This window comes from Palaemon carinicauda, chromosome 2 (genome assembly GCF_036898095.1).
Source record: "Palaemon carinicauda isolate YSFRI2023 chromosome 2, ASM3689809v2, whole genome shotgun sequence".
In the NCBI taxonomy this organism is placed as follows: Eukaryota; Metazoa; Arthropoda; class Malacostraca; order Decapoda; family Palaemonidae; genus Palaemon; species Palaemon carinicauda.
The window spans coordinates 63,099,597-63,127,555 of record NC_090726.1 but is presented as its reverse complement, the minus strand read 5'-3'; the positions used below and the strand labels follow the sequence as shown (position 1 = coordinate 63,127,555).

Sequence of the window (27,959 nt, the reverse complement as noted above, 5' to 3'; positions counted from 1 at the left end):
GGATAAGAGAATAATTCCATATTAGTTATTTAAACAACTACTTTAATAAAAATATGAAAATGTTACACAGGTCTTTCAGGGGTTTCAACCCATTGAAGTGTGTATTTCCATGGTCAACTTTTCACCTGCAATATCGTTAAAAGTGGAACTTTGCAGATCATATTTCCTTTCCATCGTATCATAATTATTTCAAAAACTTCACTGACCATCAGTGAGCCAAAAGACATTTGAAGTTCAGAGTGACATATTCATACTTTTAATCTTAATTACCAATGAATAAAGAGTGATGTGAAGCGTATCTCTGAAAATAATATGTCAGAAAGCATTAGAATTTTACATAAAGCAGTATCGTACTCATCACAGTAAACGCAATTGACAGTCTGTCATTTGCTCATACAGACTTATTTCAAATATGCCTTATTTCATTAGTTTTAGAATGTGTAATTTTTCAAAAAATAGTTAGCTATCTCGAAAGAATCGAAGCAACGCTAGACAACCAGCCAGCATACAGACAGCTATATGCTCTGTTGTAAATGGTCTGCTGGAAGTGATGGATGAAAACAGTTGTGGTATTACTTGATCTTAGTGCTGCTTTGGATACATTTGTGCATGAACTGCTACTAAATGATCTACGGGTCATCGGCGTTGAAGATCAAGCTTTTGAGTATCTAAAAGGATACTTGGTTGACAGAAATTACTGTGTACAAATTGGGAACTTGCGCTTATCATATGAACCATTAAGCAGAGGGGTAGGCTACCTCAGGTAAGTTTACTGAGAAAATTTTTATTTTGTATCTATACCATTGGTCTATCAAAAGTACTACAGAGACATGCAGTGAAGTTTAAACTATTTGGAGGTGATACACAATTTTACTTCTCCAATTTTACTTCATGAATTATATTGATGATACCGCTGAAACTTTAAACCAGGTTCTTACTGGTGTTTAGGAATGGATGACAGTTAACCAACTAAAACTAAATTAAAAAAAAAATTAGTTTATGGTGGTAGGAAAGAAAACTTATTTAAGAAACTTGGGTGACATCCAAATAGGTATTAATAGCAACTTGGTCCCGATATCCAGTAGAGTTTGTAACCTAGGTGTATCACTTGACTGCAATTTGTCTCTCGGTGCTCAAATGATGTAGCAAGAATCGCTGGGTATCACCTAAGAAACACTGCTTTAGTAAAGAAGTACCTTGATGAATATTCTGTTAAAAAAAACTTGTGATTAACTGTGTTATTATCACGATTGACTACTTTAACTCCATCTATTACAATATACCAAAAATTAAACTCAAGAATTTCAAAGCATGATAAAAAGAGGAGCAAAATTGATAAAAGGTGTCCCACCTACAGGAAGCGTTACAATGGCTGCCTATTAAAGCGAGAGTAGAGTTTAAGATATGCGCAATGACTTATCAAGTTATCAGAGCCGGACGTACAAAATAACTAAAAGGATTGCTACACATCGTGCAGCCAACGAATCATGTTGACGCAGGAATAGTTATAGATTGTTTAAAGTTATTGGAGCCAAAATGTACCTCTACTGTAGGTTCTATAACTTTCAAATATGTGGCCCATGAGTGAATAACAAGCTCCCATTAGACATGTAAAGTCTGAAGGTATTAAGGCTTTCAAGAAGAAACTGAAGACTTTTATTTCCAGATTGCTTCGATAATGTGGATATGACAATTAACACCGAATACGCTGCGTAATGCTCAAAATACCGAAGAATGAATACGACAAACAGATCTTGTAGGTCTTGTATTGCATAGGGTTTTGTGCAATAGGACCAGGAAAATGGCCTTTAAAGTAAATATGTGAAAGCTATTGATTATTACCTGAAGCTAATCGACTTCTAAGAGGAATAATTTAGATCAGGATATTTGTTTTGGGGATTCATTATTTAATTTTTGTCATTGTTTTCATGCTTGCTTGGCTAGACCAAGCAGAATATAGTTGTATCACTTTTTGACTGGTATTTGCATAAAAGAGGACATACTTTTACGTTAGGAAAATATATAATCATTGAAGCTTATATAAACATCACGTTAACTATAAAGCCATTTCCAAGAATTAAGGGCTCGGCCAGACCAAGCGCGATGAGCGGCGAGGTTAGCGGCATGACTCGGGCGGCAAGCCAGCGACAAAATGTTGGGTGGCCACACCGGAACCGCCACACCTCTCTTGCCTCCTCCACTCCCAGTCCCAGCTTTCGAAGGTAGCCTTCCTCGTAAACATGACGATGGTGTTTGAGTAGGAAATTACTTCCGATTGAAAATCGTTATTCTAATCTGATCTATAAAGTACACAAGAGTCTGGATTCATGATTTTAATAAACAGAGAAGGGAAAATAAGTTAATTTTGAAATTAATGTTGCCAGTCTCGTTTGTACGGCGACAGATTTAATGAATATCTGCATATTTCCCAAGTCTTTTGATTCTTTTATGGCAACATCCCTCATGGATTCAGGCTAAAAAAACAAACGTCGAACTATAGACAACCTCATCCCTCTCTTACTAGGTATTATAATTGCTTCAAATATGATAAACTTCACGAAAAATCATTGTCCCTTTCATTCCAGAATTAACTAGCATTTGCATAAGATATATTGTTTAAATGTACATACGATTCTTTTCACATTTGAAATTTCTCTATATCTTATATATATATATATATATATATATATATATATATATATATATATATATATATACATATATATAATATATGTATATATATATATATATATGTATATATATATATATATATATATATATATATATATATATGTATGTATGTATGTATGTATGTATATATATATATATATATATATATATATATATATGTGTATGTATGTATGTATGTATGTATATATATATAGATAGATAGATATATATATATATATATATATATATATATATATATATAGATAGATAGATAGATAGATAGATAGATAGATAGATAGATATATAACTAAATGGTGATTAAATAGGTTGCAAAGCACAAAAAGGCGTAGGCCTACCCACTATTTTATTACCATCCGTTTGCAGTCGATTGCCATAACTTCCATTTATTTAATTTATTTTTGCTCCCCGAAACACCTCCCAATAAATTGTTGATTAGTTATGGCTGAAAACGATCAACTGAACGCGTATCCCTTCAGGAACTGATGAAAAATGTCGTAATCTTGGGTGAAGACACTCGAACCGCCGCGATTTTTTAAAAAATGAAACATAGTCTGGCTGCAACTGCAGCGGCTTGAGGCTACCCGCGCCTCCTATCTGGCCACCTACATGAGATACCTAAGGTTTCAATTTGCCGCGGGAACCTCTTGCCGCTAACCTCGCCGCTAGCCGCGCTGGGTCTGGCCGGGCCCTAACAGTTTGTACTAAGAAGGTTGCAAAAGTAAAACAGGGAAAAATTAATGATGAGAAAATCAGTATAACAACCATAAGCAAGATCGAGATATAAATCTTGATGGGACATCAGTGGGTCAGGAGGAGGAGGATTCGGTCGTGCAATGAAGGCATAAAGTTGCATCATGTAGTTTTCATTAGAGATAGAGACTGATCTTCATATAATACTGTGTGTGCTATGCAACTACTCTATTATCAAAATAGAATTTTGTCAATATTGTGCAGTTATATATGAATTGCCGAAAACTATAGTATCATTTCTAAAATGCTGCTCATTTAAAATCGACATAATACTTCTGTATCTAATTTTAATATCTATGGTCTATTCTGGACTTGTTTATCCTGGGTTACAGGTTCGTCGTTGCTCCCTTCACAATACGATGATTGTGGGCAAGTTACTAGGAAGAAAGCGCTGCATATCTATTTTAATTTATTACATCCTGCACAGACAGCACAGCTTGCATACTTTTTACATCTAACTTCCAGGGCCTGTCTAATATAACGGGCAACATCTTTAGCTGGTGTTTCTAAATTCCCCAATTCTATGTCATTACTTCTAAATTTTCTTAATTCATTACAGCTAAGTATACGCTCAGTTGTATCATCGGCCTCACTACACAACACACAAAGCCTATCCTTTTCATTCCTATTCCTATAATTTTCTTTTAATTCTATCTGTCTGTAAAGACTTAATTCTATCATATTCAACATTGTTTTCATAACTATTACTGCTTCCTTAGTGCTAAGTTTTCCTATGTAATATCTTTTGCTGTTATTATTTACAAACTTGTTTGGTCATTGCTGCTTTCTTTTCTTCTATTTTTTTTTTAAATTTCATTTGTCACTTTTTTTTTATTTCTTTCTTGAGTTCTTGCTTCTTATATTTTCTTACTTATTCAACCTTAATATATTTTTTGCCCTTTTCTATAATACAGGGTACTTTTTTCCCAACATTCCCCATATTGTTCCCTTATTTGGTCTTTCACTAAGTCCTAAATTAATCGTTTATCAGCTGATGTTATGAAACAGCATCAACTTTTTATACTCTACTCTACTTTCAACTGGTCATATTCCTGTTTCTGCTATTAACCTCTAATCACTTCATAATGCAATGCTTGACAATGCACAATTTTATTGTATTTAATCTATGACTATACAATTATTTGTGTGGTTGCGGCTAAACTATGGACTTTTTCGCTAAGTGTGATTGCGGTGCTGGAATATGATTTTATTTTTCACAGAATTGCATTTTCATAATTTGTTTAGAAAGGAATTCTATTTATTCTTGAATTACTGTGGTATCTCAAAGTAAGCTGTTACTTGAAAATATCTGCCTCGTGTAATGAAAATACGTTTTAACATATAGTGGCAAGTTGCAGCTGGTTTCGTGAGTAGAATTATAAGGTTATTGTAAAATTACCTTTGCTGTTATATAATAAAAACTGCAGGGGTTTCTTCCGGTATCCCATGGGCACTGAATGGCCTGCCAGATCCCTGTAACGATCCTTAAGGAATATGACCTAAATTCATACAGTCTATTAAATCAAACGAAAAAGACAAACGATGTGTAAACTCTGCTTTAACAACTCGTATACCCTACTATTACACCCACTCTTAATGGTAAACTAAACAAGAAAACAATATCAACAAGAAAAAAAAGTCAGTTGGATTGAAGCCCTTCTGCTTGGACATTAGACCTACACGATAACGAGAGAGAGAGAGAGAGAGAGAGAGAGAGAGAGAGAGAGAGAGAGAGAGAGAGAGAGAGAGAGAGAGAGAGATCTGTAACAGTAGTTCTGTTAGCATGGGTTTGGGACACTATGGACCAGAATCAAACACAATTTTACTTATTTTTTTTACTTCATTCTATTATCTACACGCATGCATACAGTCACATGTATTCATCCATAGTAAACTCAGAGTTTATCCTTCAATAATACTTTAAAATGACATTAATACTAATTCTATGGATCAGGTATTACACCCATATCATACTGAAAGAAATATAAAAACACAATTTACTATCCTTTTGAAATAGTGAAGTTAATCAGTGCCACCAATCCATAATCCAATAAACCTATATAGTAAATCTCAGCAAATGGTGCCAAAAGTTAGGAAAACTCTGTCTAAAGCATAATCATAAATGCCTATACATATTACATCAGTTACCTTGTATCCTGACTGACAAAATCCGGGAGATGCCCTGGTGTGTCTGGAAAGTTTAAAAAAAGGTCGTCTCCACATTTCTTACAAGAGCATCTGAAGCTTCAAAAATACCAGTGCACACACTAATACTGTAGGTCCCAAGCCCAATCAACAATATTGTCTCAAAAACGGAAATGCCATGTAGACCACCTTTAGCATCAGACCAGCCCAACATTCGATAACAATTATACAGAATTGTGGGAAACAAGCAAATATAAAATTCAATTAATCAAACTAATATATTACACTGGCATACCATAACAAAAGAGTTTGTGAAATCCAACGCCGATAACTGCAGAGTCATAAGGCTAGTATGGAACTCGCCCTTTTTATATAGCTAATCTTAGTCATATTAATTAATGACTGCTTGTATTGGTTATTGGCCTTTTTATATCAATCAAAGGTAATTTGAGCATCTTAGCATTACAGCTGCCATCCTGTTAAGTAATATGTGCGAGCTTGATCGCTAGGAGGAGGGAAGTCAGGGTAATCTTGCGAGGTTATAGTGATAGTGGAAAGTTTAGATCAAATGAAACTAGTTTCTTGTATAAATAGATAATTAATACTAGGACCGGTTTCAGAACGGGATTATAAGATACCACGTAAATACCACAAATCAACCATTTACAAGAAAACTACCTTTACAGATACACGAGATTAAGGAACCAAAATTTATAAGAAAAAAATCTATGCTAAATTGAAAATCAGAGAAAGAACTGTATATTGCAAATCGCATTAAACCTGGATCAGAAACTTAGTGAAATCGTCAAAGACAAGAGAGGGAGCCGTTACATAGCTAGTAAGCTCAGAATCAGCGCCTACTGCTAATGCTGTACAAAGTTACAAACCACAAATAATCGACAAATATTTCTCTGACAAATTGACAGTACGGATAAACCAGGATTCGTTGCTAGTTGTCAGTTAAGACACCTCAGAATTGGCCTGCTAATTCTGTCGATAGCATTTGGTAAGATTTTTAGACATTACTATGTAAGTTTTATATGTTTAAGTTAATTTATCACGGGAGAGACTGAATATTGCAGAAAAGCTACAGTATTCTGGTATTGCATTCTTGTGCTGATTCCTAACCCCATGGCAACGGCAGTAAGATACCGTATGCTATTTAGCAGCTGTTTCATAATTTCAAGATTTAAGCTGTCTACAGTGATAGGTATATACAGCAGTATTGGGAACGCTGAAAATGTCGAAATGTACTTTGTTTTGTGTGTATTTTTTTAGGTTTGCACGGATTTTTATATTTACCATGACTAGATTATAGCTTAGTTTCTGAGTACCTAGGAATATCCCTAATTGCTTTAAATAATTATGTTCTGTAAAATATTAGTTTATTATTTACTCAAAGCGCTTAGAAATACTCCAAAAACTATATTTTAATAGGATCTGCGACCCTCAAATCTAGGGGACCACAATGAGGTCGATATCAACCCAAGAGGTGGTCGAGACTATCAAGGCAGTCGAGGATTGCTTGGGGTTCAATAAAGGGTCGAATAACTGTTTGTGCCCAAGAGATATTCGTTCAAGGAATAAAAATACATCTGACAATGAAATACAACTTACTGAAGCACATGCAGTCCCTATCAGTGCAGGTCTGACAAGTAAACCTGCATGTCAAATATTGAATGATGTGGTGACTTAAGATTTAAAATTCACAATTTCCAACCCCTAAAAACCAGTGCCCTTGTGTCTGCAAGTTAAATATCCTTCCCATTCCTCAAGGCTAGTACAGTAGTAGTGCTTTTGCCTTGCAATCGCATGGCGGCAGATCGAGCCGTGCCTAGGCCCATTAGTTTAAACTGTTAACTTGGGAGGTTATTGATGTTGTTAGATATGATGGTGTGTTATTCCAATGAACATCTCTAGATGAAATTGGAACTGTAACCAGAGACCTTTAACCTTTAAACAATTCAATAAAAGGGTATTCTAATTTATTTGAAATGTGCTCAATGTCATCAGGAGGATTTCTAAAGTTTATTTTTCTCATTATTAATATTATGCCCATACTAATATGGTATAGGGAGAGAAGTAGAGATTGAAGAATAGATAATAAAAAGTATAAATTAAAATATGATCAAGAAATATTGAATGAAAAGAAAAGGTGAAGGATTTTCTTAACTTATTACAGATATAATTCATTTGCTTATCTACTCACTGGATTTGTTTTTCTGCTAGGAAGTCAATGATTGATTAAGGACTTATTGAAGGGGTCAATGGTCTCAAAAGTAATGAAATCCCTGACCTAACCTAACCAACTTAATTTGCCATAGGTGTGCTCTACCTAGCCCTGGGGTCCACCCATCTTTTACTCCCTCAATTTACCTAAAACCACCATAGATTATAGACCACCTGTAATTGTAGGGATCTATTCAAACCAAACCTCTACTAACCTAACATAAAGATTATGGGGCTCTAAAGTGGTCTGTTATCTTCATTTGATGGGTAAGGTTTTGAAGTAGGTACAATTTGGAAATTTGTTAAAAAGAATTGGTGAATAAGGTTAGCACACTTAAATGGTTTTCTTTAAATTCAGAATTGTTACCATACTAACAAACTCTACGTTATTTATGTGGATTATCTTTCAGCGAAGCTGGAAGGAAGCCATTAGACTAAAAGTGCGAGGTGGCAACCCTGCATAACCACGTGAGTAGGTTGGGGGGGTTAGACGGAGGGTACCCTGCCACCTCTATATATACTCTCATGGCTGTGAGCTACGTCACTTTTCTTTTGGCTTGTAGAGAGCAGACGTCTCCTCTCTCTCCTCCAAAGGCTGCCATTGTCTTTGTAATTTTTCCTTTCTCTTTTCAGGTGTGCTTGTGCTTCATCTGATTGCCCTCATATGGACATGTCCTGGGCGTGAGGGTGCTGCTTGCGGTACCTTCATGTCATCGGTGGGAACCCCTTGCACTCTGTGTTCTTCATGTAGAGGGCATCGCTTCGAGCAGGGTTCACCCTATGTAGAGTGTAGGGAGTGGCCTTCCTCCCAATGGGAGAGATTTGGATGGCGCAGAGAGAAGAAGGCTAAGCGCAATCTTTCTCCCTCGGGCGAAGAAAGCGAGGAGACCAGCGCTCCTTCCACCAGCAGCGGTCAAGGACAAGATTCTCCCTCTTCTCGTCCTTCGGGACACTCTTCTCCTGATCGTCGTTCGCAGCAATCTGAAGATCATGGAGATCAAAGGTCATCACGATATCAACGCTCTTTGTCCAGAAGGCGTTCTTGCTCTAGAGCTTCACGCTCATGAGACCAACGGTCTTAACGCTATTCTTGGATGCGTTCCTCTTCATGAGGTAAAGTCTCGCGATCGCGTTCTTCACGATCATGAGCAACTGAGTGTAGACCTAGGTCTGGACGTTCCTGCCCTAGATCGTGTCGATCTAGATCACGAGGACAATGCTTACGTTCGCAAGGTCGAAGCTCCCGTACACGAGGACAACATTCATGCTCGCTTGGGTTCCGTTCGCAAGTACAACCTTCAGGATCACGAGGTCAACGCTCACGTTCGTGAGCTAGGCACTCGGGACGTTCACACAACAGTACGTTCACGATCGCGAACCTTGCGTTCACGATCAAGTTCTAGACGTTGCTCGTCAAGAGGAAGAGGTAAGCTCACGCGCAGTATGCTTTACATTAATACAATGCTGTTGCAAACTTAATGACTGCCTTGTTAACCTTTGATTATTATTTTTCATCTTAACAAAAGTTAAAGGATTATGATCCGAATACAATGTAATCTCATTTTGTGGTCAATTTACATAAATTAAAACTTGTTTATTGCTGCGATCAGCGCCAGCATTTCCGTTTCAACTGGTGATCCTCCGGCCCACAGAGGGCGTTATCCCTTCTCCTTAGAAGTACACCTTCACATCTGGTAAAGAGACGCCTCTTTGGCTCTTCAGCAATGCAGCCTTCCCCTGCAGAGGAGCCTCCTCTTCCATCGTCTTCTGGCCCTCAACCTTCGCCGTTGCTGGACCTTCTCCTAACGATGCTGCTGCTAGTCCTCTGACTTCAGCCTTAGACTTTTCTGTGGATCGCTCGCAATCCCCTTCAGAGGATGTTCACCCTTCCTAAGGGCACATCCTTGTTCCAGACCTGCCTTCTCTGTTCCTGTCTCAGACATCTCTTGCCCTCACGAACACGCCTTCTATCACATCGTTCTAGACCTTTGGCTGGCCGCCAGCGCTCACCAACATCTCGTCAGCGCTTTCCAGCTCGTCAATGTTCTCCAGCGCTTCACTGCTCTCCAATGCCCCAGCAATCTCCTGATTGCTGGCACTCTCCAGTTCGTTCTCGCTGTTCTCAGCACCAGTGTTTGCAGGCTCGCGAGCGCACCTGTGCTCACCAGCGCAACAGTGCTCCCCTGCTCTCCTGCGCATCTGAGCTCTCCTACTTGTCAGTGCTCTCCAGCTCGCAAACGCTCTCTTGTGTGCCAGCGCTCGCCAGCTCACCAGCGCTCTCCAGCACTTCCCTGCACACCAGTGTTCTCCAGCTCGTCAGCGGTTGCCTGCGCACCAGCGTTCTCCAGCTCGCTAACACTTGCCTGCGTGCCAGCGCTCACCTGTGCACCAGCGCTCATCTGTGCACCAGCACTCACCTGTGCACCAGCGCTTGCCAGCTCGCCAGTGCTCTCCTGCGCGCCAGCGCGCTCCTGTACACAAGCGCGCTCTGGCTCGCCAACGCTCCCGCGCACTCAAGCGAGAGCCAAAAAGAATGAAAGGGAAAACTTTTTGAAAGGTCACTATCTCCCCATTCCCCTAGGGAAAACTTTTTGACAGGTCACCATTGCCACATTCCCCTCCCCGCAACCGCATTTCAGTGCGCCCGCTGGGAAAAGAGGGAAGAGACTTTACAGAAGGGTTCAAGATCCCAAAGATTCCATCTTCAAAGGCGGACCCACCGCATCAACCATCGGTCGAGCCTCCTCACAGGGAACCCTTGGTCCCTTTCTCTTCAGGAGGTTTTTCTGACAGTACCACTGTCAGCAAACACAATTTGGATGTTGCGAACAGCCTATCATTAGCTAGCCAATCTCTAATTGCCAGCTCGCCGACCGCTGTTCACTAGTCTTCCGATCGCTTATTGCCAGCTCGTCTTCCACTAATGAGAAATCATCAACCGGCTGATCGCTAGCTCGCCAATCACCAGATCGCCAATTGCTAGCTCGTCTTTCTTCAATCATCAACCTCAGTCTCGCTGGTCTCTGACCCCTAACTCTCTAATGACCAATCGTCAGCTTGCTGATCTCTAGCTCGTCGATTGCCAGGCCTCATTAGTCAGCTGTTGCTAGCTCACCTGTTGCTAGCTTACCATTCGCTAATGCTCCGATCGCCATTCACCGATCATCAGCTCAACAGTCGATCGTCAAACCTTTCTCGACCCATACGGTTCTCAATCATCAACTTTCCAAGCTCCCTTTCAGAGCTCCGAGCGCTGATCTGCAATGGCTCGCCGATCTCCAACTAGCGATCATTAAACCATTCTGCTGTTTCTCAGGGCGCTCCAAGCCAATCGCCAACTCACTGATTGCCAGCCTTCCATGGCTGACTGACCGACCAGATAGCCTTCGTCTGCTTGTCAGTTACCATCTTCGGCTCACAAGTCGCCAATTCGCTGATCATCAGCAGTTCGTCACTCAGACTTTCTAGTCAACCTCTGCCCATTGTTCCCTAGATCGGAAGCCAAACAACACATTTCTCGCTACTCGCCGCTCGCCATTACACCGATCCACTAAAGTGATCGACAACCCCCATCAACGGCTTATCGACAGGTGACTACTCGCGAACACTCTCCAACTGCACAGTAGCCACAATACCCAGCCCTTGACCATTGGTTAACATTCGCCAGAACAATGCTTTTCTAAGGAATAGCATCAACCACGTCAGGGCGCATGGTAGGGTCAAGCGTTTCCTTACCTACTTCTATCAGTTAAAGGAGTTCTCTCCCAGGGAAGAATCCTTACACAGGGTATCGCGTCCCATCTTTTCCTCCACGAGTCAAGACCTCAACGTCAACAAACTCCTATGCAAAAGGATCTGCAAGGAGCTGACCTTTTGGGCCGATGTCCACACCATGTTGGAGAAGTTGGGACAAGGGGTAAGACCACAGGTCTTCATGTGCACGCTGGACCTACAGGACGCATACTTCCAGGTCCCAAACCATCCATCTTTAAGGAAGTATCAGAGATTCAGTCTAGATAACAAGAAATACCAGTTCGGGGCACTGTGCTTCGGTCTTTCCACAGCACTCATCCTGGGTTCACAGGATCGACATCCGTCTCCTCCGTTTTCTGGACGACTGAAACTTCTGAATTTTTTTACCTAGATCTGGTGATCAGGGTAGACCTTGGGAAGTTTTCCCTACTTCCTTCTTAGAAGACTGGTTTATATAGGAATGATTCTAGACACCAGTCTGTACAAAAACCTTATCAAAGACAGGATAACGAGACTTAGAAAGGTCACAAGACCCTTTCTCAAGACGAGAAGAATTCCCAGCCCAGAGTGGCTATGCCTCCTCGGACACCTATCATCCCTGGCCCGTCTAATTTCCAACGGCCACCTCAGGATTCTTTCTCTCCGGTTGCAGCTTGAGTCCAATTGGAATCAGGCCTTCGATTCCCCAGACATTTTGATTTTCATGGAACCAGAGTATTGGACGGACCTCAAGGAATGGGTGGCAGTCGAGAATCTACGGAGTTGTGAACCCTTCTCATCCCCCCCCCCCAACTTGAAGCTGTGCTTAGATATATCAAAAGAAGGGAGGAGGGACCATCGTTCTGCACCACACTACCTCAGGCCTTTGGACAGAGTCCAAAAGTACCTTCACTTGAATCTCTTAAGAGATGAAGGCCAACTTTCCAGTCCTTCAACAGCTTCATCAGTTTCTGACGGGCCACTCAGTGGTGTGATGAGTGACAACACCATACAGTGGCCTACATCAACAAGCAAGAAGGAACTTTCTCGCAGCCTCTTCCCATTTAACAGTATAAATACTAAGATGGGACAAAGTCTGCTCTGTACCCCTATCAGCCCACTTCATTTCAGACTAGAGGAATGTGCTCGCCGATAATCTGAGCACAGCATCTCAGATAAGGTTTACCGAATGGTCTTTGGATCACCTTGTAGCCTACAAAGTCCTGACTCTATGGAGTTCTCCAACTGTGTATCTGTTCGCAACGCCCCTGAACATTTGGCTTCTGCTGTTCCCTAGTCCTAGACCCCAAGGCTCTCTGGCAAGAAGCATGCAGTGGGTACAACAACGCCGTTTACGTTTCGTCCCCGTTTTGTTTGATTAGAAGGGTACTCAACAAGGCTAGAACATCGGTCAGCCTCTCAATGTCTCTCATAGCTCCACTATGGCATTACGCGGAATGTTTTCCGAACCTGCTGCAGCTCCTGACGGAGCCTCTAAAAGAACCCTCTCCACGTCACAGACAACCACACTTCGACATCTGCCTCAAGCTATAGCTTCGCTATGATTGCACGCCTGAAGACTATGCAGCGCCTCCTCTCTCAGAGAGGTTTTTAACAATAAGTTGCAAAGTTGTCTGGATATCTGAAGAATTCCTCAGCATCAGTCTACCAGGCAAAGTATAACATCTTCTGTGGTTAGTATCATGGGAAATTGTATCTCTCCACTCTATACCTCTATTCCAGCAATAGCAGAATCTTCAAGTATTTGCAGGAAAAAAAGACCCCCTTTTCAGTTTTGGTAGGTAAAGACGATCACTCAACTTTGAGCCTCTCCTTCAAACTGAAAGGAAGGAACATCCCCTCATCACTAGGTCTTTCCTAACTCATGCGGGCTTACAAACTTGCCTTTCCCCAGTCGGAATTGAAACCTCCCTCTCGGAACATGGTTCGGGTTCTCTGGTCTCCAAAGAGACCTCCCTACGATCTGCTTAACCAGGCAAAAAGGTTTCACCCAGTTAAGAAGACGGTGTTCCTACACACTTTGACAGCAGCCAAACAAGTCTAGGAACTTTATGGTCTTTCTTTTGACTTCGTCCATTCATGAGAAGGGTGAAAGGCAATGTTCAGTTTCTTCCCTGAGTTTGTTGCCAGGACACAGTCTCCAGAGGTGATGGATCCTAGACAACAAATCTCCACTCGGTAACTGACAATCCAGATCATCTGTTACTGTGCCCAGGGTAAGGTTTGAGGCTCTGCCTCAGAGACGGTGTTCCTCGCTTTGGCTTTGGCCAAAATAGTTAGTGAACATCATGGTCTCTCGTATGACATCGCCCATTCAAGAGGTTGGGAAGAGGTAAGCCTGAGCTTAGTCCCTGAGTTTATTGCAAAGACTCAAAATCTTGGTGTAGCGGATCTTAGATTCAATTCCTTCCGGATAAAGAGTCTCTGTTGTGTAACCGATGACCCAGATCAACCGTTACTATGCCCCAGTAAAGAGATTGAGGTACGGTATTACCTCAAAATACACTTACAGCTCGCCCCCGAGTACCAGCATTCTTCGTCAGCATGGGGAAGGTCAAGAGGAGGATCACAAAGAACACCATCTCTGCTTGGATATGCAGGGTCATTGATCTGGCACTGAACTCTGATCCTCCTCCGATACGTCGAATCAGGGCTCATGACGTCAAAGGCATTGTTACGTCCCTGGCGTTCAAATGAAAGTATTTTGTAGCGCAAGTATGATTAAGTATGATTGGGAATGGCTGGCTCTTTCTTTTCTTCATCCCCCCCTCTCTTGGGGAATCAGCACCCAGGGTCATCTGCAAAGGTAACCTCGACCAACTGCAGGTAAACTATTGTTCCTTTGTGTAGCCTGGTATTGTTTCAATATTTGTTGCGTCCTCTTACCCTAACGAGGGGAGTATTGGGTATGTCTTGGTGACCTCTGAAGATCTTACCTAGACAGTCACATTGCTAGTATCATGAGCACACAGCATGTGCAGGACGCGGAATATGCATAGCATGGTTTTAGTGAGGTGTAAGGTTTCCACAAATTATGTGCAAAGCACATAAAGGGGAAACTCCAGGTCAAAGCCAAAAGCCAGATTGGCAAGGACTTGAACCTTCCTAAAGGGTAAGTCATTTCCCATAAATAGCGTTGGTTTGTATTTAGTTACAGAACAAAAGATGAATTTGGAAGAGATTTGTATTTTTCCTAACGATACAAACCTGTAGCTATTCATACATATTGGCCCATCAGCACTAGTCCCCTTTGAATTCCTACCTCCTAGCAAAGTGGGTTCTCAACCGTAATCTGTCGGTGGGAGGGGTAGCTACTAACCCCCCTCCCCCCCCCCCCCCCCCCCCATCTAGTGCACTGATGGTTAACCCTCACCAAAAATCTAATGGCTCGTTTTTCATCTTTGCCGAAAGTAATATCCCCTATAAATAGCTACAGGTTTGTATCATTAGGAAAAATACAAATTATTTCCAAATTGGTCATATTACTTTAAATTTGTTGTTTTATTGAGTTGTTTGTAGGTTTGTTATTTTTATAAGTATGAATACCATAGTAAAAAGTATTGACATTTTTATGGCCAGTATTTCTTATGGTTTTGGTTTTTAACTAATTTCTTTCAGACTAGGTGCTGAGGTTGTTCCTATTCCTGCTCAAACCATGGATGAAGTAGTGTCTATCAGATCAAGAGGTGAAGATGCCCCAGAAAATACTCAGGACATGGATAAAGAAGGAAAGGGATATCTTGTTGTAGATGATGGAAGGCACTTTGACAATCCTTTTCCATACAACTCTGAGGATGAAAAGTCTCCTGTATTAAATGAGTCCAAACATGAGGTTAGTATTGTTGCCTTTTCATTTAAAGTTACGAGACAGACAGTCATAATTGCCCAAATTTAAGAGGAATGTTGGACATAGGTAGTAGACCTTTATTTTAGAGAAATGTCACATGACATTGAAAAAGAAAATTACAGAGAATTACATACTTTACAAATGAAAGCATTTATTACACATACAGTATGCAGTATCTATGAGAGTGACTAATTTGAACCGAGACTTGATTGAGTTGTTAACATACAGTGAGGGATCACTAAAGAGGATTGCTCAAATTATCATTAAAATAAGCTGAGTACTGACAAACTAGTACAGTAGTACTTCGGGTTACTAATTTAGTTTGTTCTGTGAGCGGGCTCGTAACCTAGAATACCCATATCCTTAAATAATTTTGTTCCGTCACTAATACAAACCAACAATATTTATAGGGTATATTACTTTTAGCGAAGCTGAAAGATGAGCCATAAAACTTTTAGCCAGGGTTAACCATCCACCCACTAGTTAGTGGGGGGTGGGGGTGGCGGTAGTTTGATAACCTGCTCACTCACACACCTCGGCTGAGTAACCAGTTTGCTTTTGGCTCGTGGAGAGAGATGTTGGCTCTCTCTCCACACCAACTTATTGGCCATTTGACTTGTTTTTTTCTTAAACTTATGTTTGTTCCGACACAGATACAAACCTTCTGCTATTTATAGGGTATTACTTTCGACAATGCTGAAAGCAAGCCAAGACAATTTTAGTGAGGGATAACTACCCCCATCCTCTAGTTAGCGGTAGGGGGTGGGGTACACTGGCTACCCCACTCACTAACACCATTGAGTAACCACTTTTGCTTTTGGCTCGGTAGAGTGCAGACGTACCGTCTCTCTCTCTCCCGTTAAAACGAAACTGCCTTGAATTTATTTACTTTTCCTTTTTCTTTTGTGTATCGGTGTGTGTATGTTTATTGTCCCGCTATGCAGACATGTCCATGTTGTGAGGGCCGCCGCTACGGTACTTTCATGTCGTCTGCCCGGCTTGCCGGGGATATCAGTGCTCATGGGACAGCTTCTGTTCCGAGTGTCGGGAGTGGCCTGCCTCTCAGTGGGAGAAGTTTGCGAGTAAGAAGAAGTCTTAAGCGCAAATCTTCGCTTTCGGGGTCTTCCTCGAAATCGAAGAAATCGCGGGCTTCTGCTTTCTCTACGCCCAAATCTCTGCTCGAAGCTACTTCTCAACCAGGCCCTTCCGGGGCACGGCCGAGCAGTAGCACAGGGTTTGTGACTCCAGGTCAACCCTGTGGGATAGGCGAAGGTGTCGGCTCCTTCCCCTCCCCCAGGGAGCACCTGTTCCTTTCCAGACCTTGTGTCTTTGTGGCCATCGCTGGGCGTCGATGGCCCCCTTCGAAGGAAGTTCTCCTCAAACTCCTCCGAAGGGGAGCGGAGAGAAGGTGGTCATCTCCTTCCTCTGCGGAGGTTGATCCTCCTCTTGTGGGCGCAGGCGCTGTTGCCCGTCGGTCAGGCCGAGAGTCTGGTTCCGACGCGGGGCTCTCTCTAAGGCAAGCTTCCTTTTCGGGGAACATATCTCTCGTTCGCGAGGGAAGATTGCCTCTATACATTGGCGATCTCCTTACCCTTATGGTTCTCATAAGCGACGTTCTACTTCGGGGGAACTCTCCTCCTCTGCGGAGGATTTATCTGTAGACCTTGATCAATCTCCCCTTCGGGCGAAGTCTGCTGAACGTTCTTCTCCGGAGGTTCGTAGAGTGGAGGGGTTCGTAACTCCTCTCCACCCTGGACATTCTCCTCCCCGTGATGGGAGGAGACGTCTTTTTGAACCTGTTGGTTCTCCTCACGTTGATCCTTCGGGGTCTCGTGACGATCACCCTTTGGGCTGGCGTGATCGTGAACCTTCGGGCTCTCGTCATGTTGATCCTGCAGGTTCTCATGACAGCAGGAGTCCTTCGAGACTCCGTCGCGCTGAGCCTTCGGGCTCACGCGGCTCAAAACCTTTGAGTTTCTGTTTTGCTGAACCCTCGGGCTCTTGTAACGGTGGTAACGCTGAGCTTTCGGGCTCTCGTAACGGTGGTAACGTTGAGCCTTCGGGCTCTCGTTCCGTCAGTCACGCCAACCATTCTCCTGAACCACAAGGTAGTCCTCTGCAGTTCAAGCTACCACAGGCCAGACCCAAAGAGAGGAGGAAAAGGATACGTCCATCTCCTCCCAAAGAGGACAGGTCAATCCCCTATTCGGACTCGTTCCGCCTTACTGTTGAGGTAGTGCCAAGGGAGGCACGCCTTCTAGCACGATGCAACGTGGTTCCTCCTACTGCGGAGTCCCATCTCCCCCACAGACCAGCAGAGACCGGCAGGCCTATGCAGATGGGAAGAAACTTCTGCCTCAGTGCAGAGAGCCAAAGGATTTGTTTACTATTCCCAAATCCTCGGCCAGACTTCCCTTACCTCAACCTGAGAGGCGAAGGCAGCCTAGCACGTCCACAGGGATCGCCCCGTCCTTGGTCTTTCCTGATGACGACCTCGACCCACTCTGGGCTCCTAAGGATGAGACCTCGGAAGTTGATAAGCAAAACTTTGTGGAAGACGTTTTGCCAGCTGCCGCTAGCCCTAAAATGACAGAGGATGAACGGAAAGAGTCTGAACATGCCATCTGGCAGGTTCTAGCCAGCATCCGTACCATCAATGGACTACCAGATCCATCAGCAGCCCCTCTTTAAGGTAAAGATACAGTCCTTGACTAATTCTGTGGTACTCAGAAACCCCTGAGGGCCAGTGCTGCTCTGCCCTGGTCAAAGGGGTTGAAGGGTGCCAGACAAAAGGCAATGTTTCCAGATACAGCTTCCACTGCTTCTCTACATTCTAACAACTCCAAACTCCTCCCACCTCCATTTGTGATGCAGGTGAAGTATTACCAAATCCTCCACGAGCCTCTCCCTACGCTGCCTCTTGACTACTCTATAGAGAGACACTCAAAAGGTACGACATTTGAGAAATTGACAGGACTGCCAGTCTGGTTATCGGCCTCCGAGATCCTCAGTCAAGAGAAAGTCGCCAAGTATGCCATGCAGGCTACTTCGTGGCTTGACTTTTAGTTGGGGTCTGTAGGACAACTGGTCCGGTTTCAGAACTGGTCCAACGAGTCCACTAGGAAGTCTATGGAGACTTTCGTATTGTCCGGCACTCGGGCAATCAAGTTCCTATCTCATCATGTGGTGAAGAGAAGGGACACTTTCATAGGAAGATTCCATAGACAAGTCCCTCAGATTGAAGTTGCAAGGCTCAATAACTCTCCTTTTGAGTGGAATTCCTTGTTCAACCCTGGGGACATCGAGCGGGTGGCTGAGAAATAGAGAAAGTCAAATTACAACTCTCTTATTCAGAAAGCCGTAACTTCTAAGCCTTATACTACTCAGCCACGCCACAGACCAGCAGCTAAACCGCCGACGAAGAAGGTTAGAGACCCAAAATAGCAGGGTCCTAAGGTGTCCAAACAGTCCTTTCAAGGCAAAAAGTCCTTCTGTGGAGGCAGAGGGAAGAAGGGTTCTAGCCATGGCCAACCCCGCTAGGAGGGGCAATCCTCCCATATGATCACCTGTTGGGGAATGTCTGAAGAGGTGGCTTCTTCACGGAGCCAAACCCTGGACAGTCAAAGGGATTCGTTCAGGATCTCGCATCCCGTTCATTCTATCTCTCCCTCCACTGACTCGAGTGTCACTTTGATGTGAAGGGAGCCGCATAGGAATTAGCCTTTCGGGTAGAAGTCCAGACCATGTTGGAGAAGGGTATTCTCCAAGAGGTCCTTGACGGGTCACCAAGCTTCAATAATTGACTCTTTTCTTGTGAGAAAGGCGTCTGGAGGCTGAAGACCAATCATCGACCTCTCTGCCCTGAAAATGTTTGTCTAACAAACCCCATTCAGGATGGAGACAGTCGACACTGTCAGACAAGCAATAAAACCCCACACTTGACTTGAAGGACGCATACTTCCAGATCCCAATCCATCTGTCTTCCAAGAAGTATCTAAGATTCATGCTAGACCAGAAACATTACCAGATCAAGGTGCTGTGTTTCGGTCTTTCCTAGCACCACAAGTGTTGTTCCCTCTCGTGTCCTTTTGAGCCCACAGAATCAGCATCTGTCTCCTAAGATACCTGGACAACTGGCTGATTCTAGCAGACTCGGAGGTGACCCTTCTTTGCCACCGAGACAAGCTTCTAAGGTTTTGCCAGGATCCGTAGATCATGGTAAAACTCAAGAAGTCTCATCTAGCTCACTCTCAGAATCTGGTATATCTGGGCATGCAATTAGACACCTTAAGGCACAAAACATTTCCATCAGACGAAAGGATTCAAGAGGCTGAGGAAAGTAGCACAGCCCTTCCTCAGGCAAGAAAAGCTCCCAGCACAGAGCTGTCTGCGCCTGCTCGGTCACCTCTCATCTCTAGTCCGTCTAGTTCCCAACAGTCACCTCAGGATGAGGTTCATCTAGTGGCGCCTAAAATCCCAATGGAATCAGTCGCCGATTCCATGGGTTGCCTTGTCCACATAGAACAAGAGGAATCGACAGACCTCAGATGGTGCCTAGCAGACCTAAACCTTCGCAAAGGGGCTGATCTTCTCGTTTTTCACCCAGAATTGATGCCCTTTTCAGATGTGTCAAAAGAAGGGTGGGTGGCCCTCATGCTGCACCACCACATCTCCGGCCATTGGTTCTAATCCAAAAGTTATCAGCACATAAATCTCTTAGAGATAAGGGCAGCCTTCCTTGCCCCACAACAGTTCGACCAGTTCTTGGCGTGGCATACCGTGGTATTGATGAGTGACAATATCACGGTCGTTGCTTACCTGAATAAACAAGGTGGTACATTTTTGCAGCCTCTGTGCCATCTAGCAGTAGAGATACTAGATGGGCAGAAGACAACTCGGTGGCCCTATGGGCTCGCCTCATTCCGGGCAACCTGAATGTGCTAGTGGGCAGTCTGAGCAGAGCAATTCAAATAGTGTGCTCCAAGTGATCTTTGAAACATCTACTATCCAACAAAGTCCTGACTTTGTGGGGTTCCCCGACTGTGGATCTATTCACAACAAGCCTGAACTTCAGGCTTCCGTTGTACTGCTCTCCAGTTCCGGATCCTCAAGCTCTGTGGCAAGATGCATTCCAAAATCAGTAGGTGAATCTGGACGTGTACGCGTTTCCTCCATTTTGTCTGATGAAAAAGGTCCTCAACCAGGGCCTAGTAAGCGAGAACTTACAAATGACTCTCATAGCTCTGTTATGACATCTTGCAGAATGGTTTCCGGACCTTCTGCAACTCATCACGGAGATTCCAAGAGAACACCCTCGATGACGCAACATACTCAAACAGCGACCTGCCAAAATCTACCACAAAGCCGTAGTTTCACTTCGACTTCACGCCTGGAGACTGTCCAGCACCTTCTCACACAGAGAAGCTTATCACAACAAGTTGCAAAGAGGATGGCTGGACACCTTAGATGCTCCACAGCTTCAGTTTACCAGGCAAAGTGGTCAGTTTTCTTTGGTTGGTGTTGCAGAATGGGTATCTCTCTCCTCAATGCCACTGTCCTAACAATAGCAAAGTTCTTGTATACCTTCTGGAAGAAATGCTTCTCTCGGTTTCAGCAGTCAAAGGCTACCGCTCTGCTCAACCGTGAGTCTAGCCTCTAAACTGAGAGGAGTTGATTTTTCCTTCTCGGACTTTTCTTTACTCATACGAAGTTATGAAATTACTTGTCCCCAGTCGGAATTTAGACCTCCTCCTTGGAAAATGGTTCGGGTCCTTCAGTTCCTGAAGGGTCCTCCCTGCGAACCATTACGCAAGGCAACAGATTGCCACCTCAAGTGGAAGCCGGTGTTCCTACTCGCTCTGGCCTCGGCCTAGAGAGTTAGAGTTCATTGCTAGACTCAAAATCCAGGTGTACTGGACTCTAGGTTTGGCCCATTCCAGATAGAGTCTTCGTTCTGTAACCGAAGATCCAGACCAACTGGTACTTTACCCAGTCAGGAGTCTGAGGTGCTACCTGAATAGAGTGGCAGCAGTTCAACCCATGTGTATCAGTTCTGTTTGTTAGCATGGCGAAGGTTAAGAGGAGGGTCACCAGGAATATCATTTGCTCCGGGATTTAGAAAGCAATTGACTTTGTCCTCCATCCAGATCCTCTTCTTTCCAAACGACCCAGAGCTCATGATGTCAGAGGTATTGCAAGATCTCGGGCGTTCAAAAAGAACTACTCTGTGATGCAGGTACTGCAAGCGGGCATGTGCAACCATCTTACGACCTTCACTGCCCACTACCTACAAGACGTAACCCACAGGAACATGGATACATTCTCCGTTGGTCTTGTGGTGGCTGCACAACAAATAGTTTGAAACACCTCACACTCCTTGCTGGACAAGTAGTAAAAGGTTGAGGGCTGAGGTTACCCAGGTTAGTCTGGGGTGAATGAGTAGAATGACTGGCGACTTTCTTCCTTTCACCTCCCTCGCTGGGGAAAACAGCACCACGGTCCTCAGCACAGGTGACCTCACCTCTCTGCTGGTAAGATTCATTTCCCTTGTGCATCCTGAGTATAGATATAGTACTTTGTTGCATTCCCAATACCTCTCTGAAGGAGGGTGTTGGGTTAATCTAGAAAGAACTCTTTAGGTTATATTAAGTTTGTATGTTAAAGACAAGCTGCATTGCTAGTCGCACCAACACAGTTTCTGCAGGCCGCTAATAGTGCATACACTAATTGCAGCACTTCATTTTAGTGAGAGTAGGGTTCCTCTACACTCGACCATACATCAAGGAAGAGAGAACCCAGGTCAAACCAAGGCCAGTTGGTGAGCACTTTCTCCCTCCTAAGAGTGAGTCACTCCTGTAAATACCGAAGGGTTTGTATTTGTGCAGAAACAAATGACAAATTTGTTAAATAATTTGTATTTTTCCTAGCATACAAACCTGGAGCTCTTTATACAAATTGGCCCGCCACCCTGTCCCCCAAGAAGTCCTGCCAGAAAGCAAAAGTGGTTGCTCAGCCCAGGTCTGTAAGTGAGCGGGCTAGCTGTGCTACGCCCACTCCCACCCATTAACTAGCAGTTGGGATAGTTATCCGTCACTAAAATTATCACTGCTTGTCTTTCAATTTCACCAAAAGTCATACCCCAAAAGTAATACCCCTATAAATAGCTGCAGGTTTGTATAGTAGGAAAAAAACAAATTATTCAACAAACTTGTCATTTCAATTGTAGAGGTGCACATCCTCTAGTATCCTCTGTGTTTATTATCGAACTTTATGGCATACTAACCACTATCAAGAAAATAGCGTTAAAAGACGAAGGCAATTTTACCATTTTTAGTGATGCAAGAAGTGTCGTACAAGCTTTAGTAGTTTTTAATTTCAATAACCCTATAGTTTTGATTTTAGATTGGATTTTTATTATTGGACTGAGGGGTATAACAGTTTGATTTTTTGGGTTCTGATACACGTAGGTGTGTCGGGAAATGAAAAGGCAGATTTACTAGCAAAGAATGCTGCAGCTGAGTTCCTACCAAGAAGGTATCCAATTCTCGTGAAATTATTTTTTACCTAGCTTTAAGAATTTGATTTATGATAATTGGCAACATCATTGGAATAATTTAGTTGAAAATGAGATGAGATAAGTAACAAATGCTATATCCCCTTGGAGATATAACATGGTGCCCTGAAATTAGGAGACTACTCTTTGCCGTCTGCATTGGTCACACTCGGGTGACACATGAGTTTCTGCTAAATGGCCAATGCCAACCATATTGCGACGACTGTTTGTTATCCTTAACAGTGAGGTATTTGTTGACCGAATGCCCTAATTATAGTACCTTAAGAAATAGATATCTGTTTGAGGCTCGAGGTGAGGATGAGAGATTCATCCTTGCTAAGATTCTTGGACATGGTGTGTTGTCCTATGATAATGGCATTTTTAGATTTATTTCAGAAGCAGGTCCTCTGATACCTATTTAACTTTTATAATGACAACTTTGCTTTTATGGTTTTATTTTAATATTCTTTTTTTTTCTTTATTTATAATAAATGATATTGGCATCAATATTGCGTTTGACTGTTTGTTATCCTTAACAGTGAGGTATTTGTTGACCGAATGCCATAATTATAGTACCTTAAGAAATAGATATCTGTTTGAGGCTCGAGGTGAGGATGAGAGATTCATCCTTGCTAAGATTCTTGGACATGGTGTGTTGTCCTATGATAATGGCATTTTTAGATTTATTTCAGAAGCAGGTCCTCTGATACCTATTTAACTTTTATAATGACAACTTTGCTTTTATGGTTTTATTTTAATATTCTTTTTTTTTCTTTATTTATAATAAATGATATTGGCATCAATATTGCGTTTACTGTTTGTTATCCTTAACAGTGAGGTATTTGTTGACCGAATGCCATAATTATAGTACCTTAAGAAATAGATATCTGTTTGAGGCTCGAGGTGAGGATGAGAGATTCATCCTTGCCAAGATTCTTGGACATGATGTGTTGTCCTATGGTAGTGGCATTTTTAGATTTATTTCAGAAGCAGGTCATCTGATACCTATTTAACTTTTATAGTGACAACTTTGCTTTAATGGTTTTATTTAATATTCTTTTTTTCTTTATTTATGATAAATGATATCGGCATCAATGACCTTAGATGTCAGGATGCCAGAAAACTTAAAATCAATCTGACAGGAATTGGATTCGCCCAATCCCCGTCATGGACCAATCATCGAATCCTTATCCTTCTCCTCATAGAAGGTACACAAGAGCTCATGACGTTAGGGGCAGAAGTACGCCCTAGCGTTATATAAGACTACTTTGTGATGCTGGCATTGTCAGTAGCTGTGTAGAAACGTCAAATGACTTCCACCGCCCATTTCCTGCAAAACATGACCAACAGGAACATGAAGATGTTCTCCATGGATTCTTGGTGGTTACACAATAAATGGTTTAAAAACCTTAAGCTCCTTGATGGACAAGTAGCAGATGAGAGAAGGCAGAGTTTAACCATGGTTAAGTCTGGGATGAATGACAAAGAATGACTGGCTTTTTCTTTCTTTCATCTTCCACCCTGTGGGGTAACAGCACTTATGATACTCTACAAAGCTGACCTCTGCTGTCTGTAGGTGGAACCATTTCTCTCAACATAGTATAGTTAGATATAATTATTACATCCCCATACCCCCTGGTGAGGTGATATTGGGTAATGTCCATGGTACCCTCAGAAGAGTCTGATGATTTGGAGAACTTTTACGTGGACCAGTCACAGTGCTACTATCACAAGCACACAGCTTGCGTAGGCCACTGACCGTGCATAGTATGGTATTTAGTGAGGTGTAAGGGTTCATACCAGTTACGTGCAAAGCACATAAGGAGAAAACCCCAGGTCAAATGCTGATAAGCCAGGTTGGTGTGGACTTCCACCCTCCTAAGGGTCAAGACCCCAGCATCAGTGAGCTCCTATACGAAGAAATCCACAGAGGAGCTGGCCCTTTCGGCCGATGTCCACACTATGTTGGTGAAGGTTCGACAAGCTGTAAGACCAGAGGTCTTCATGTGCACGCTGGACCTAAAGGACGCATACTTTGCAATCCCAAACCATCCATCTTCAAGGAAGTATCGGAGATTCAGTTTAGACAATAGGAAATACCAGTTCAGTGTATTGTGCTTCAGTCTTTCCGCAGCACCCCAAGTCTTCACGAGAGTGTTAGCCCTAGTATCATCCTGGTCTCACAGGATTGGCATCCTTCTCCTCCATTATCTGGACGACTGGCTGATCCTAGCAGACTCTGTGGCAACCCTTCTGCGGCACCGAAACAAACTTCTGAGGTTTTGCCACGATCTGGTGATCATTGTAAACCTCGGAAAGCCTTCCCTGCTTCCCACTCAGAAGACTGGTATACTGGGAATGATTTTAGACATCAGTCTCCACAAGACCTTCCCATCAAAGACAGGATAACGAGGCCGAGATAGGTTGCATGACCTTTTCTCAAGATGAAAAGAACTCCCAGCCCAGAAGTGTTTATGTCTCCTAGAACACTTATCATCCCTGGCCCTTTTAGTTTCCAATAGCCACCTCAGGATTCGATCTCTCCAGTGAAGGCTGGAATCCGATTTAAATCAGGCCTTTGATTCCCTAGACATTCTGATCCCCATGGGACCAGAGGAACAGACGGACCTCAAGTGATGGGTGGCAGACAAGAATCTGTGGAGGGCTATATATCTTCTTGCCCTGCCCCCGGACTTGATGCTGTTTTTAGACACATCAAAGGAAGTGTAGCAACCAACGCACTGCACCAAACAATTTCAGGCCTCTGGCCAGAGTCCGAAAAGGGAAAAGTGCCTTCACATAAATCTCCTAGAGATGAAGGCCATCAGTTCCTGGCAGGCCACTCATTGGTGGTGATGAGCAACAACACCACAGTAGTGGCTCATATCAACAAACAAGGAAGTACTTGTTTGCAGCCCCTATCTTATCTAGCAGTACAAATACTGAGATGGGTCTAAGTCTGCTCGGTACCGCTATCAACCCGCTTCATTCCAGGCTAGAGGAATGTGCTCGCTGACAATATGAGCATAGCATCTCATATAATGGGTAACGAATGGTCTTTGGATCACTAAGTAGCCTACAAAATCCCGACTTTGTGGGATTCTCCAACAGTGGATCTGTTCGCAACGATCCTGAACTTCCGGCTCCCACTGCTCCCCACTCCCAGACCCCAAGGCTCTCTGGCAAGATGCATTCCAACAAAGGTGGGTACAAAAACGACGTTTACGCCTTTCCCCCGTTCTGTCTGATGAGAAGAGTACTCAACAAGGCCAGAACATCGGTCAACCTCTCAATGACTTATATGTAGCTCCGTTATGGCATCATACAGAAAGGTTTCCGGACCTTCTGCAGCTCCTGACGAAGCCTCCAAGAGAACTCCCTCCACGACACGATCTACTCAGACAACCCCACATTGACATATACCACAAAGCTGTAGCTTCGCAACGGCTGCACGCCTGGAGACTACCCGGCACCTCCTCACTCAAGAGAGGATTTTTGTAACAAGTTGCGAAGAGGATGTCTGGATATCTGCAGAAATCTTTAGCAGCAGCCTACCATGCAAAGTAGAACGTTTTCGGTGGTTGGTGTCATGGAAAGGGTATCTCTCCACTCAATGCCACTATTCTAGCAATAGTGGAATTCCTCGGGTATTTGCGGGAGGAAAGATGCCTTTCAGTTTTGGCAGTGAAATGCTACCACTCAGCCTTGAGCCTTCCCTTCAAACTGAAAGGAATGAACATCTCATCGCTAGATCTTTCCTTGCTCATACAGACTTACGAACTTACATGTCCTCAGTCGAAAGTGAGACCTCCCCCTCGGAACATGATTTGAGTTCTCATGTCTCTAAAGAGGCTTTCCTACAAACCACTACACCAGGCAACAGATCGCCATCTGGCTTGGAAGACAGTGTTCTTATTCGCTTTGACCTCAGCCAAATGGGTATCTGAACTTCATGGTCTCTCATATGACATCGTCCATTGAAGGGGAGGGGGAGAGGTAATGTTCAGCTTCCTCCCTGAGTTTGTTGCCAAGACTCAGTATCCAGGGGTGACGGATCCTAGATTCGACCCCTTCTGGATAACGAGTCGCCACTCTGTAACTGACGATCCAGATCATTTGTTACTGTGCCCAGTGAGGAGTTTGAGGCTCTACCTCAAGAAAACAGCAACAGCCCACCCCCGGGTGCCTTCGCTTGTCATCAGCACTGGGAGAGACAAGAGGAGGATCACCAAAAACACCATCTCTGCATGGATTCACAGTCATCAATGACACTCTCAATCCAGATCCTCCACCAACACGTCGACCCAGAGCTCACGATGTCCGGAACAGCTACGTCCCTGGCCTTCAAAAGAGATTACTCTGACGCAGGTTCTACAGCCCATTACCTGCAAGACGTGACCTACAGGAGCTCGATACGATCTTTATCGGTCCTTTGGTGGCTGCACATATGCTAGTTGAATACCTCAAGCTCCTTATTGGACAAGTAGCAGAAGGTTAAGGGCAATGTTACCCGGTTTTAGTCTGCGTGTATGAAAAGGAATGACTGGCTCTTTTTCTTTTCTTCATCCTCCCCTGTCATGGGGAAAGCTGTAGCCTGGGTTCTCTGCACAAGCTGACCCCAACCACTGCTGGTAAACCATGCTCCCTTGTGTACCTAGTATTGTGTCAATACTGTTGCATCCCCATACCCTGGCAAGGTGTATTGGGAAAGTCTAGGTTACTATAATTATTTCCAACAAAGACTTGGAATAATTTTTACCTCGACAGTCACACTGCTTTTCTCAACACACAGTTTGCATAGGCTGCAGACCTTGCTTAGCAAGGTTTAGCGCGGTGTTAGGGTCTCCTTATTTTTGGTACTGACCTACTCAAAATAAGGAGTCCCCGGGTGAAGCCAAAAAGCCAGATTGGCAGGGACGTCCACCCTCCTAATGGGTGAGTCACCCGTAATAAATAGCGTAGGTTTTTATTCCAGTTACGGAACAAATGACA

General features: G+C 43.4%; 1 protein-coding gene across 5 annotated transcripts in view; it reads left to right on the top strand.

The window, feature by feature from the left end:
- Positions 1–581: 581 nt before the first annotated feature.
- LOC137625581 (lanC-like protein 2) overlaps positions 582–27,959 on the top strand; it is a 190,649-nt gene continuing 163,271 nt past the window's right edge. Inside the window, exons 1-2 of one of the 5 annotated variants that reach the window (XM_068356506.1) lie at positions 582–763; positions 15,187–15,400. In XM_068356506.1, the coding sequence (XP_068212607.1) occupies positions 15,224–15,400 (177 nt within the window). In that variant the 5' untranslated portion in view covers positions 582–763; positions 15,187–15,223. Of the gene's footprint in view, positions 764–6,436; positions 6,616–15,186; positions 15,401–27,959 lie in introns of those variants that run through there. The other 4 variants (XM_068356495.1, XM_068356511.1, XM_068356509.1 and 1 more) reach the window with 4 other exon arrangements.